General features: G+C 41.6%; 1 protein-coding gene across 5 annotated transcripts in view; it reads left to right on the top strand.

Moving 5' to 3' along the window:
- The window catches only part of rad51 (RAD51 recombinase), a 70502-nt gene that overhangs the window by 13741 nt on the left and 41804 nt on the right, over window positions 1–14957 (top strand). For all 5 annotated transcript variants that reach the window (XM_061811470.1, XM_061811471.1, XM_061811468.1 and 2 more), the window contains exon 5: window positions 11754–11845. In XM_061811470.1, the coding sequence (XP_061667454.1) occupies window positions 11754–11845 (92 nt within the window). The remainder of the gene's footprint in view (window positions 1–11753; window positions 11846–14957) is intronic.

The raw sequence follows: 14957 nt of genomic DNA, 5'->3' as shown, positions 1-14957 counted from the left end.
ACTGATATAGACCGATGCCCTGACAATTGTGCAAAGGTAGCAGTTTAAATTGACGAATCGACAGGGGTGCTCATTGTCTCGATCGCGATCGACTTGGTGGGTCGTAGGACGGCATCCCAAAAAAAAAAAGTCGCCAATGTTCCCTCTAAACTGCGCCCGTGCGCAATTGTGCACCGCTGATGCAGTCTCTTCGCAGATATTCTGTGTTGAGCGTGAAAAAAATCCAATGCAAATTGAAAATATAACATACAACTATTCAATTTGTGGCATTTTGCAATGTGATTAAAGCACTGAGGTATGACTGGTTGTTTCATCCAATGGCACAATTCACATTCGTACTGTAAAAAATGAAAAGAAGAACCTACTCGTTTCTTTTAGGCAGCACACGGAACTTTCTCTGACAACGACCGCTGCTCCGCCACACTTTCTTTTTCCTAGTTTACCTTACACCCGTCCCCCATACCCACTCTTAAAGACGTACAACTCATAATTACAAATGTTACAGTACTTACGCAGCCCACCAATGTGTTTTATAATGACAGCGTCCACCATGGTGCTTAACTTCGCAACACAGTCTGGGCAACGTAGAGCAAAGACGAGCTAGACATGCTGCTTATGATTACTGTCGATATTAATGGAGAAAGTTAAAGAAGAAATGCTGTTGTTTTAAGATTACTGTCAGAGTATGTTAATAATCGAAGAAAAAGTGGTTCAACTGAATGAGATTTTCTCTTTTCAGAATGGGAAATGTCTGGTCTGAAGCCAATGTAGAAAGTGCAGGATGAGATGATGTGTAATTTTAAAATTCCACCTTGGCCCAGCCTGATCCGTCCAGGATGAAAGCACAGATAATACAGTGCACAAAAAGATAATTTTGTATTAAAAAAAAAAAAAAAAAAAAAAAAAAAAATATATATATATATATATATATATATATATGTATATGTACTACATGGGCGGCACGATTGCTCAGCTGGTAACGCGTTGGCTTCACAGTTCTGAGGTCCCGGGTTCGAACCTGGACTTGCCCGTGTGGAGTTTGCATGTTCTCCACGTATTTGCATGGGTTTCCTCCGGGCACTCCAGTTTCCTCCCACACCCCCTAAATATACAACATTAATTTGTAAATGTATGTATGTGTGTGTGTGTGTATATGTATATGTGTCTGTGTATATATATATATATAATATATATATATATATATATATATATATATATATATACATAAAATTAATAACATGACATTGGGAGCATCATCATCTGTGAAAACATCGACTTCTGCATTAAATATGGATCCTCCATACCAAGTATTTTGCTCTTTCTTCACCACAATAGAGTGATAGAAATTCTGCATCACTGCAGACCCTGTACCAATCCGCCATTGATCTCACATTCCATTCTTCTCTCAGTTGCAAACAAGACCCCAAGATACTTGAATTCCTCTGCTACAGGCAGAATGTCATCTGCAACCTAGAGAGGGCACTCTATCCTTTTCTGGCCAAGGACCATAGTCTCAGATTTGGAGGCCCTGATTCTCATCCCACCTGCTCCACATTTCTATGAACTGCTCCAATGAGAATTTGAGATCACGGCTTGATGAAGCCAACAAATCGGATCATTTGTGAAAAGCAAAGATGCAATACTGAGAAAACCAAACCGGACCCCCTCTATGCCTCGGAGGCACCTATAAGTTCTCTCCATAAAAGAATCTGTGACAAAGGGCAGCCTTGGCAGAGTCCAAACCTGACCATAAAAGAGCCTGACTTCCCTGAATAGACTCTACCAGGGAGACTGAGGAGTCTGATCCCCGTGTAGTTTGAACACAGGAGTGTTCAAATGCTGAGCCCTGTTGCGTTCACACCTGTCATCATGAAGTCCTTTGAGAGGCTATTTCTCAAGCACATCAAAGACTGTCTCCCCCTCAACTTCGACTCCCACAATTCGCATACAGGGGCGAATCGATGAACAAAGGACACCATCGTCGGTAATCTACATACTATGTTGAGCCACCCGGAACAACTGCAAAGCTACGGTAGGATGTTGTTTGGGGAATGTAGCTCGGCCTTTAACACAATCGCACCGGACATTCTGATGACTAAACTGGACCTCCTGGGCCTCCTTCCTCTTACATGCACCTGGATCAAGGACCTTTTGACCAACAGACGCCAGAATGCTCCCACCTTTCTTCTACACACACACACTGAGCACCGGCTCACCACAAGGGGTGTGTGCTGAGCCCCCTCCTGTACTGTCTCTACACTTTCAACTGCAGCACAGTCCAGAAAAATAACCTCATCAAATTCGCTGATGACACAACTGGTCGGGCTGATATCATAGACAATGCAGCCTACAGAGAGAAGGTCCAGAAGCTCACAACACGGTGTTCAGACATTAATTTGGCACTGAACATTACAAAAACAAAGGAGATCATTGTGGACTTCAGGAGGAAAAGATCTGGACCGCCTCCCCTTATCATCAACAGTGAGTGTGTGCAGATAATCCACACATTCAGGTTCCAGGGCATTCTGATCGCTGAGGACCTCTTCTGGACAGACAACATTCCACTGGTCATCAAGAAGGTTCAACAGCGTCTCCACTTCCTGAGAGTCCTCAGGAAAAACATCCTGAACACAAAATTGAGAGCCTACTCACGTACTTTGTCTCCATCTGGCATGGGAGCTGGACTGAAGCTGCTTTAGAGGACAATTAAAGGAGAAGAAGATAAGTGTCATTTGTGTGAATATCAATAATTACTACGTACTTCTCCTGCTGTGTTGTAATCAAGCCTTCATCAGTCAACCAGGGCCAAGTGCCATACACCTCGCTGGACCACCTCCAGTGAGTTCCTGGACCACACTGTGTTTCAAGGACTATACGCCCTGTTGTCTTAGAACTCCCTTTTCGCCTTACGGAAATTTGGGACACCTGTCATTCTTGTGTTCTTGCAGAACAAAAGGCTAAGGGGATTAATTGGAATTAGCTCTTCGTTGACGACATCTGGTTGGTGTTCAGATATCCAGATCATGATAATCTTTAAAGGTTTGAATAAAGATGACTGGACTCTTATTGTTTTCTGGAAACATTTCACTGGTCTTTCACTAGCCATGCTCAGAGACATAAATGACAATCCTTTGTGACCATCCCCTGGGGATTGACCCATCAGAGACATGATGAAGGAGACTCCAGATTTAAAAATTTGGAACTGAAGCAGCCGAAAGGTGAAACATTTCAGAAAATTGGAATAATCCAGCTGTCCCAGTAGATGATTGCCATAAATTATCTAACACTGTGCCTTTTGTCCTGTTTCCATGATGTCTGTGTCTTAGTAAGTAAAGTAAGCCCCTATGGTATCCGATTCGAAAGACAAAAGGTTCCGTACTGAAGACTCATGGAGAAAATCAACATGACAGATTTCAAACAAGCTTTCAGTGTGATTTCCCCCCCCCCCGCTGAGTTACTTGTGGAGCAGCTGCGGTGGATGCCGCATGGACAGAGCATGCCTTATGTGCAAAATTGTCCTGTGAACAAAGGAGGTTCTTAGAGCCGCAAAGCATACTGGGAGTAGCGCAAAGCATGCTGGGAGGATGTAAATGGTGTTTAAAGTGTATGTTTTGTCAATTATTTCTCAAGTCATTTTTCACTTGGTTTTGTTATTTGATAATTATGATATTCTGTTTGCTGTGGTGTGCTAATTTTATTTTAGATATGACACCTTGAGTGTAGTGTGACCAGCATCATCAGTAATGCCCTGCCTACACAGGCAGTGAGTGCAGTAATCTGCTTACAGATGTGAAATGTATTTGTTCCTGTGTGCCTTGTGAGTGCAATCATAATAGTTGCTTACATACATGCTAAAACATGTGCTAGCATGGATGCTAACAGTGTAACCATTGTGTTTAAGTATACTTTATTGGATAAGTCACACAACTAAGTTTGCAAATGTTGGAATTGGATGCACATAAAGTGCACGACATTGTAAGTCATCATATCTAATATGGACTCTCATCTATCTAGAAAGATTGTGAAAATACAGGACAATAAAAAAAAAATGAGACCAAAATCCACGAATATGCAGGGCCGTGGCGGTGAACTGTGAATGGGCCTGGGCACACTGTATTAATGTCACAGAGTTCAATGCTCACATTGCAGTCCTGACTTTGAGTCGCTGTTTTGGAACTATAAGTCATTCTTCTCACTGGACAAGTTCACGTTTGGTCCTCCCACGAACTCAAACGTCACATTGCCAAGGCTGGCTGAACAGGTAAATTTTTAAAAAGAGCACCCAGATTCAGCCTTGTTTATTGTAGGAGACTTGAACAACGCAAACTCAACCACAAAGCAGCACATTGACTCTACCACTAGGGAAAACTACATTGAAGACCAGTATAATAAGTATATATGGGAGTGCAATCAGACCACTGCACTGCTACGTCACTTTAAATGACAAATTACTGTGCTATCCCCTGTGCAGCTCTGTTTCTCTGACTTCTGCTTAAAGTGCAACTGACACTCAAATATACATTTTAAATTACATGTTATAAAAACTAAAATAATATTCTTCACTTCAATGTCAAGACAAAAAAAAAAGTGAGCGGCGAGCGTGTCTTTAATGTGCAAAGTTGCAGAAGTCTCACTCGACATCCCAGTGCAGATGTCCCGCTGGGACAGTCGCCATTGAAAACACGCTGTGCCACCTGCTATGGGAGATGAACAAGAGAGATTTTCATATTTTTCTGATGCCTGTTCTAAGACTGGAGCTCTTTTCGGAGAAGAGAACATCTCAGAATTGAGTGAAGTGACCGGGGCCATATTACCCGATCGTTTTGAGCCATATTTAGATGATAGGCGGATTACTTCTAACTACTAACAGACTGCTGGACAGACAGACAAGGAACCCGATAAAATATTCAAAACAACAGGCCTATAATTGTTCAATTTCCTAACTCTTTTACAAGTCTTGTGTATGTAGCGTACACAGGAGGACCCATGCCGGGCAAAGTTAATACTTCAGGGGTGCCCAGACACCCATGGCTGGTGGGGGGGGAGAACTCCTTTCTCCTCCCCACATGCGGCCAACCCACCTCCGCGTCAAGGCTAACGGTGGCCACCGGCTATATGGCCTGGGTCTTTTGTTGTGTTCTGAGGGAAGGATTACGTCGTCAGATGCGGATGGAGCTTTTTATTAATACTGCTGCTTTTGGACAAGTACACAGACACCACACTGCATTCTGGAACATTCGCTGAAAATAACATTTGTTCAAGTTTGGTGACTATATGTCGTTTTGCTAGTTAGCACATGTTATACGCGACTAAACTGTCTTTGTACTTCTATTTTGTGATATTTTTTTATTGTATTGTGTGTGCTTAAATTGTCTTAAATGCAATATAAGTTTTAATAGTTTGCTGGTTTGACCAAGGGGATTTATTCTAAATTAACAGGAAACATATGCTATAAACTGAGGAAAAATTATTGTCATATAATTGGCTTTTCCACTTGATAGATTCACGTTGATGGCCCAAACCATACTCATTAGATTAGATACATTAGGAGGCTTAGATATGTGCCTGTAACCAATGTTCCCTCTATGCTCCACAACTGTGCATTTGTGCACTTGTCGCACACTCTCAGCGCAGATGAAAACAGATCCAGTGCAGTGAACTACAGAATTACATCTTTTTTTATTTTATTCATTTACACGGCAACACACTGCCTCCCACAACGAGCTGCTGCTTGTCCACACCGGGCCACACACTCGACTTCCTACTTTACCTGACCCCACGCACCTCCGCTCTTAAAGGGGTACACTCATATTTACAAACACGGCCCACCACCAGTCTGAGCAGAGAGTTAGACATGCTGCTTATGTTTACTCTCGATAATAATTGTGAAAGAAAAAAAAAAGTCCTGTTGCTTGATTGAATGTCGGAGTATGTGAATAATGGAAGAAAAAGTGGTGAAACTGGACGAGATTTTCTCTTTTTTTTGAGTAAAAAAGTCTGGTCTGAAGCCAAAGTAGAACATCCAGGATGAGATGGTGTGTAATGTCAAAATTCCCCCTTGGCCACAGCCTGATCGAGGATGAAAGCACAGATGATACATTGCCCAAGAAGCTAATTTTGTATTTTAAATACAGGAGGCAACATAACAACCTTAAAACTGTTAAGGAGCATCATTCAGCTTTCAACATGCATTGTGAAAGATTTTCTGCAAGCAATAATTCAGTTTTACACCAAAAAAACAGACGGGGATATCATTGTGGGTTAAAAAATAAATAAATGAAACAAAGTTGGAAGCGATGTTTCAAATTTATAGTTCATAGTTGGCTTGGTTTGGTTAGCAATGTATTTTTTTGTTTGTTGACATTTTCAGTGTAAGTTTGCAAAAACATATTGTTCTTAAAAATGTTCGAATGGGAATATAATCTGAACCTTTTAATGAGCCATGTAACTTCAATGGATGACACTGATTGACAACAGTGAATACGTCTGATGTTGCGTGTCGTCAAAGGGAGCGCTCACAGCCTTAGAGTGTTTGGTCAGACACATAAAAATGAGAAGAAACAGTGCCTGTAACCAGTACCAATGTTACGTTTTGCCACAATTAGTTTGTGATGGTCTTGAGACAGCTCTCTGCTCTTAGCAAAAATGAAATGGCTTGACTCACATCTTGGGGAGTGAGGCCATTTTGTAGGATAGAGGTGTCAAACTCATTTTAGCTCAGGGGCCACATGGAGTAAAATCAATTCTCTAGTGCAGTGTTTTTCAACCTTTTTTGAGCCACGGCACATTTTTTACATTGGAAAAATATTGTGGCACACCACTAACCAAAAATGTTACAAAATGTTAGAAAATCTCACGGCACACCTGATGATCTCTCACGGCACACTAGTGTGCCGCGGCACAGTGGTTGAAAATCACTGCTCTAGTGGGCTGGTGAAAATCATGGCCTATATATAGTAAAGGAAAATATTTAAACACCCTGCTATATTGCAGGTTCTCCCACTTAGAAAGCATGAAGGGGTCTGAAATTTTCATTGTAGGTACATGTCCACTGTGAGAGAGATAAACTAAAAAGAAAAATCCAGAAATCACAATGTATATTTTTAATGATTTTTTTTTTTTTTTTTTTTTTTGTGCGTGCTGTGATACATCTGCAAATAAGTATTTGAACACCAGAGAAAACCAATGTTAGTATTTGGTACAATAGCCTTTGTTTGCAATGAGAGAGGTCAAACAATTCCTGTAGATATTCACACACTGCAGGAAGGATTTTGGCCCACTCCTCCATACAGTTCTTCTGTAAATCAGAGAAATGGACTTTCAGCTCCCTCCAAAGATTTTCTATTGGGTTTAGGTCTTGAGACTGGCTAGGCCATGCCAGAACATTGATATGCTTCTTACGGAGCCACTCCTTGGTTTCGGGTCATTGTCATTTTGAAAGACCCAGCCACGACCCATCTTCAATGCTCTGACTGAGGGAAATAGGTTGTTCCCCAAAATCTCACAATACATGGCCGCGGTCATCCTCTCCTTAATACAGTGCAGTTGTCCTATCCCACGTGCAAAAAAACACCCCCAAAGCTTGATGCTACAACCCCCATGCTTCACAGTAGGGATGGTATTCTTGGAATGGAGCTCATCATTCGTCTTCCTCCAAACACTGTATCATGCAAATGGTCATTGGCAAACTTAAGATGGGCCTGGACATGTGCTGGTTTAAGCAGGGGGAACCTTCCGTGCCATGCATGATTTCAAACCGTGACGTCTTAGTATATTGCCAACAGTCACCTTGGAAATGGTGGTTCCAGCTCTTTTCAGGTCATGACCAAATCCTGTCATGTAGTCCTGGGCTGATTCCTCACCTTTTGAAGGATCATTGAGACCCCACGAGGTGATATCTTGCATGGGGCTCCCCTCCGATTGAGATTGACCGTCATGTTTAGCTTCTTCCATTTTCTAATGAATGCTCCAACAGTGGACCTTTTTTTCGCCAAGATGCTTGGCAATTTCTCAGTCGCCCTTTCCAGCCGGGTGGAGTTTTACAATTTTGTCTCTGGTATCTTTGAACTGCTCTTTGGTCTTGGCCATGTTACAAGTTTGAGTCTTACTGATTGTATGGAGTGGACAGGTTTCTTTTTGCAGCTAACAACATCACACAGGCGCATCTGATTCAGGATAATACATGGAGTGGAGGTGGACTTTTAAAGGCGGACTAAGACGTTTTGAGGGTCAGAATTCTAGCTGATAGGTGTTCAAATACTTATTTGCAGCTGTGTCACACAAATACATTGTTAAAAAGTAATACATTGTGATTTCTGGATTTATTGTTTTCGATTATCTCTCTCATAATGGACCTGCACCTAAGATGAAAATTTCAGACCCCTCCATGATTTCTCAGTGGGAGAGCTTGCAATTTAGCAGGGTGTTCAAATATTATATTTTCTTAACTGTATACCAAGTTATATACATCATATCTTAAAAATAAAAACTTCCCAATTGTTTCCTTGTTTTAATTGTCCTAAATAGTAGAAGCCCAGCAGTACTATTAATCATAAAACATTTTTTTTATTCCGAGGATAAAGAACACATAATGGCCAGTTATTCACATAGGGATATCAATGAACACAGAACTATACCAGGGTTTCGTTTCTCAGGCAGAAATATGTATACAGTACATAAAAAAAAAACAAAAACATAATCCTGTTCCCTAAACAAGGGCAAAACGAGCGTATTGTCTTAATACTGCATAACAACCTAGTTGTGCCCTTCTAACTAATTCTAAATTATTTGCAATGGACAATCAAAACCGCTGAACGGATTGTCAGCACCAATCTATTGAAGGCTTGCACGCAACTCGAACTAGGTCCAGAGCGGGCAGGGTCCTTTCAAACCCTCCTCATCCTGGCCACCAGCTCTTCCTTCTCCTTCGGTCGGGAAAGCACTACCGATCAATGCAAGTCAAATCTACCAGGCATTCAAACTGTTTTTTCCCTCTGATAATTAAGTTAAGTTCTTGATTAGTGAACCAACTATTTTCTGCCTCGTGCCATTGTTGTGACACAACCACACATCCTGCTGGTCCAATCAGTGTGAGGATTAGTAATATATTTTGTCGACTATTGCACGATTCGTCACTTTAAATTGCTCCCTTTGTACAATTCTCATTGCACTGGTCTAAAACGAGAATGCCGAACGGGTAAAGTCACTCTGTACAAGCTTAACACAATGTGGGATGTTGACACATTCTCATCTCTTACCTGTTCTAAATGTAGAAGAAGACTATACATCTTGCACATCGGTGACTCTTATTAGGAGTAGTTTCTATAAACTGAAATGCCTCTTGTTCTTTGTTCTTGTTACTTTGTTGTTCTTTGCACAGAATGTCATACCAATGCGTCACCGACTGCCGGAGAAAAATTCCTTGTCTGCTTTTACACACTAGGGCAATAACCCTGATTCTGTTTAAAAGTAATAAACAGCACAGGAAAATCAGATACCAGACTGCGTACTTGACCTACTGTACAAAGTACTTTTTCCTTGTTGAACACAACTGTAATTGTGCCATTCAGTGGATGCAATCAGAACAGCAGTTCCATTTTTTGAAAAATTATAGCTCATTTTTGTGTCCATATCCATGTCCATGCCATCATTTTATACTTAACAAAATCATCTTGTGAGCCGTATTAAATTGGACCCGCGGACCATACGTTTGACACCCCTGTCGTAGGGCATCAATTAGGACTGAACCAGCTAAGATCCATTTGTATTTAAAAGGAGCATTAATTTCAAATATCATTTCTGATCTTATATGTTCTATTGTTTTGTATGGATTACTTTGATTGTTCCCAACGTTGGCAAAATGTTCAGATGAATCAAATTATATTTAGTGATTTAAAAATGGTGACGTGATACTTCTTTCAACTGCTGTATAACACTAATAATTTGTTTTTAAAAGCTGCTTTCTCCTGATTTTGTCAGAGTTTGTTGCTATGAAGAAATGAGGAAATGGGAAATGAGGATTAAAAAAACAACATACCAAATTAAAATTATGATACTGAACAGAACCAACCCTTTTGTTCAATCATCCACCTGCTTAGTGGTAGTCAACTCCAATTACGGAGCACTGAATCACTCAGTAAGAATACAAACGGTTTTTGCTTAGAAGTCCCACCGCCTTCACAGTAATTTTGCTCAGTCGGTGGATAGTCTTCTCACTTTCCTTTTTTTTTTTCTATAGTGAGGTTAACTGATGGCTTCTGAATCTGAATTTTGGACATGTTTTTCACGTATCTTTTGGTCAAAAGCAGGGGTCTCAAATTCCATTTACCTTGGGGCCGCGGGAGGCAGAGTCTGAGGTTGAGTCCCATCCGCAACGTGCAATTTAAATTAAAAAATTATATCTTCTCAAGTGTCTTTTTTAAAAAAAAACTTTTAACACTAATATAGACAAGGATGCCGGTATAAAAAAAGTTGGGTGTAAAAATAATAATAAAACACTCAATGAATCAAATATTTCGAAGCAGAGTCATATTATTCTCCTATTATGTCAGAAACATACAAAGAATTTGTCTCCGGTAGTTCGAGCCTCTCTAGTACGACATACATACAGATCGACAGTCCATTTAGACATAACGATGTTGTAGTAACAGTTACGGAGCAATAAGCGCTTCTAGTAATCTGGCAATGATGGATGTTTTTTTTTCCCTTGACAAAGAATTCATGGTCCGGTAGCATTTAGACCAGTTAGAGTTCGTACAAGAGCAATAGTCCAGTACCATGACCATTGTGAAAAGGGCGCCAGGACTTCAGGGAATGTATGCGGTTTAAAGTGACTAGTCATGGAATAATTTGGGGACAATCTCAATTGTGTAAGTATTTCAGGTATTCCTCAGTTGATTGTGTAAGTGGAGCAGATGCTACTTAGGTGCAAGAGGCTAGTATTGGTTAGCCTCTGATGTGCAGATGGTGCAGTGTACGACTACAGTGAGTGGAGGAGTAAAGTATGATATATAATAATAACTGGACCGACAGAATGTGACAAACTCGAAAAAAATTGGCAGCATGTTTTAGTTTAATTTTAATTAACCTCATTAAGAAGTTAATTGCGAGGAAGAACAAGTTGTTGGAATGCCTCCTAGTTTTGGTTTGGATTGTTCAGTAGTGCCAACCCAAGGTAAGGAGTTGTAACAGTTGCTGGCCTGGATGTGGAGGGCCTGAAAGGATTTTGTGATTTTGGGGGATTTTGAAATAAAAGGAACAAGGACACAGGTGTAAACACATTGTGTATAACTTTCCTTGGGTACATCCCTTCTTGGGAAGTCAATTTGTATGGAACATAGTGAACTGTTAACCGTATAACTGTTTTCTGTACAAAACTACTAATAAAACAACGTACAAATAAGTAACTAATGTATTTAAATGAGTAATGCATTTCAGTTTTCAGTTTCTTCAGTCTTTATCTGCTGTATTCAAATTTAATTCTTAGCACAGTTCAATTAACACTTAAATCTTTACTGTTAAAATAATTTTACAGTATGTCAGTCAATGCGTCGTTCACATGACTCAATGCAGCCGCATGAGTATAAAGAGGCCTTGAAATTCAAAACATTTCGAAGGTGTTTGAACTTCATGGCGCTATTGTTTTATATCATAAATGTAAAAAGGTACGAACAAAGAATTTATTACTGAAGCATAATCATAAGAGATTACATTGGAAAAATAATTTTTATTCTACTTTTTTTTTCCTCCGGAAGGTGGGATTGAAACTGGTTCCATCACAGAGATGTTTGGGGAGTTTCGGACAGGGAAGACCCAGCTGTGCCATACACTTGCTGTGACATGTCAGGTACCATCCAATTGTTTGTAATCAGTGGTCCCCCACCACCAGGCTATAGACCGTTTTCGGGCTGTGGGCCATTTGGTAATGAACCACACTCCCTCCTTCCAAAGATTTTAGAATTTTTTTAAAAATGTTTTTAAAAAAATTTATTGGGAGCACTCCTGCAACCCTTGTGAGGATAAGCAACTTAGAAAATGAAAAAAATAAAAATAAATCGGAGACAAGGCAACCTCCACCCTGGCGTCCAATCGGGACACTCCGTCTTTCCCTCAGTTTCCACGAGCCGGGAAAACTCTAGCATGATCCAGTCTTTTTTGAGGGGGAAAAAGGTTGGGCTGGTTCAAATATTTGAATAAAAAAGCATCAAATGGATATGTATTCTACCTTTGTTGTGACACTTGAACTTGATAACTAAAATCTTTGTTCTTTTCATCATGTGTACATTATGTTCAACTTGATTTGAGTTGGTCAACCCATCTATCAATTTTCTGTACCACTTAGACTCATTAATTTAGTGGGTAAGCTTGAGCCAATCCCCTGTGAGTTTGGACTGGTCTCCAGCCAGTCTCATGGCACATAGACAAACAAACATTAAAAACCATACAAGCACAGTTAGAACATGCAAACTTGGTGAAATATGCTATATACTTGAAATATGCAATATTTCTTTATATTCAGTGGAGGCCATCTTGTAAAATGGCAGTCGCCTTGGCTTTTTAGGTTACTAATAGTTTATGTGAAAAGAGAAGTCCTCAAGGAGTAATAGTGGGTAGTGTGTACTTCACATACATTGAAGAAAATAAGTAATTGAACACCCTGCATATATTGCAAGTTCTCCAACTGAGTAATGATGGAGGAGTCTGAAATTTTCCGGTAGGTGCATGTCCACTCAGAGATAATCTAAAAAGAAAAATCCATAAATCACAATGTATGATTTTTTTTTAACAATTTGTGTGATAAAGCTGCAAATAAGTACTTGAACACCTGTCTTATCAGCGAGAATTCTGACTCTCAAAACGTCTTAGTCCGCCTTTAAAAGTCAGCCTCCACTCCATGTATTATCCTGAATCAGATGCACCTGTCATGTGTGAGATCGTTAGCTGCATAACCTGTCCACCCCATACAATAACTAAGACTCAAACTTGTAACATGGCCAAGACCAGCGGTCCAAAGACAACAGAGACAAAATTGTACAACTCCACACGGCTGGAAAGGGCTATGGAGAAATTGCCAAGCAGATTGGTGAAAAAAGGTCCACTGTTGGAACAATCATTAGAAAATGGAAGAAGCTAAACATGACGGCCAATCTCAATCTGAGTGGAACGGCATGCAAGGTATCACCTCGTGGGGTCTCAATGATCCTTAGAAAGGTGAGGAATCAGCCCAGGACTACACGACAGGACTTGGTCAATGACCTGAAAAAACTGGGACCACCGTTTCCAAGGTGACTTGATAATACACTAAGACGTCATGGTTTGAAATCATGCATGGCACGGAAGATTCCCTGCTTAAACCAGCACGTCCAGGCCCGTCTTAAGTTTGCCAATGACCATTTGGATGATACAGAGGAGTCATGGGAGAAAGTTTTGTGGTCAGATGAGACCAAAATGCAACATTCTGGTCAAAATTCCACTAACTGTGTTTGGAGGAAGACGAATGATGAGTTCCATCCCAAGAACAACATCCCTACTGTGAAGCATGGGGGTGGTAGCATCGTACTTTGGGGGTGTTTTTCTGCACATGGGACATGATAACTGCACTGTATTAAGGAGAGGATGTCCGCGGCCATGTATTGTGAGGTTTTGGGGAACAACCTCTTTCCCTCAGTTAGCGCATAGAAGATGGGCTGTGGCTGGGTCTTTCAACATGACCCGAAGCACGCAATCAAGAAAACCAGGGATTGGCTCCGTAAGAAGCATATCAAGGTTCTGTCGTGGCCTCGCCAGTCTCCAGACCTAAACTCAAATAGACACTTACACACTACGCACCCTCCAAGCTGCACCAACTTCCATTCCACCGTGAAGCATCCTTGAGGGGGTCGTTACACAGATCTTCAAACAACAAAAGATCAACAAAGCACGGGGCCCAGACCTTGTGTCCCCCCCATCCTGCCTCAAAGTTTGCGCAGACCAACTTGCTCCGGTCTTCGAAAAAATCTTCAACAGGTCTCGAGAACTGTGTGAAGTCCCAGCCTGCTTCAAAAGCTCCACTGTTTTCCGGTCCCCCAAAAAGTAGCAGTCTCAGGTCTTAATGACTACAGGCCTGTTGACTTGACATCTGTGGTCATGAAGTTCTTCAAACGCCTTGTGCTGGACCACCTCAAGAGCGTCACAGCTCCCCAACTGGATCCACTGCAGTTTGCCTATCGCGCCAACAGGTCTGCAGATGATGCCGTCAACATGGGTCTGCACTTCATCCTTGAAGATCTCGACAGCGAGCGTACCTATGCGAGGACCCTGTTTGTGGACTTGAGCTCTGCATTCAACACCATCATCCCTGAACTCCTCTCCTCCAAAGTTCTCCAGCTCGGCGTCTCGCCTGCCATCTCCCGGTGGAGCTACAACTTCCTGACAGGCAGGACACAGCAGGTGAGGCTGGAGGACACCACCTCATCCACACGCACTACCACCACCGGCGCACACCAAGTTTGTGTCCTCTTCCCTTTGGTCTTCTCGCTCGACACGGACGACGGCACCTCGTGGCATCCAACTGTCGATTTCCTGAAGTTTGCAGATGACACCACGGTCAGATGGCAACAAGTCTCCGTATCGACAGGAAGTGGTGAGACTGGACCTTCGCTCTGGTCAACACGAGCCTGCTTGGAGCACTCTAAAGACTGTGGAGATGATTGTGGACTTCAGGAGGCATCCGTCACCACAGCTGCCCCTGACGCTGTCCAACTGTCTTCTGTCATCCGTCGAGACCTTCAAGTTCTTGGGAATTACAGTCTAAGAGGACTGAAGTGGGGGACAAACATCAACTCCATCCACAAAAAAGCCCAGCCCATTATGTACTTCTTGTGGCTTCTGAGGAAGCATGGCCTGTCACAAGAGCTGCTGAGACAGTTCTATACAGCGGTTATCTAATCAGTACTGTGTACCTCCATCACAGTCTGGTT

Source organism: Syngnathoides biaculeatus, chromosome 23, assembly GCF_019802595.1.
Source record: "Syngnathoides biaculeatus isolate LvHL_M chromosome 23, ASM1980259v1, whole genome shotgun sequence".
NCBI classification, from domain to species: domain Eukaryota; kingdom Metazoa; phylum Chordata; class Actinopteri; order Syngnathiformes; family Syngnathidae; genus Syngnathoides; species Syngnathoides biaculeatus.
The sequence above is the reverse complement of the archived record's forward strand: the minus strand, read 5'-3'. Positions and strand labels throughout refer to the sequence as shown.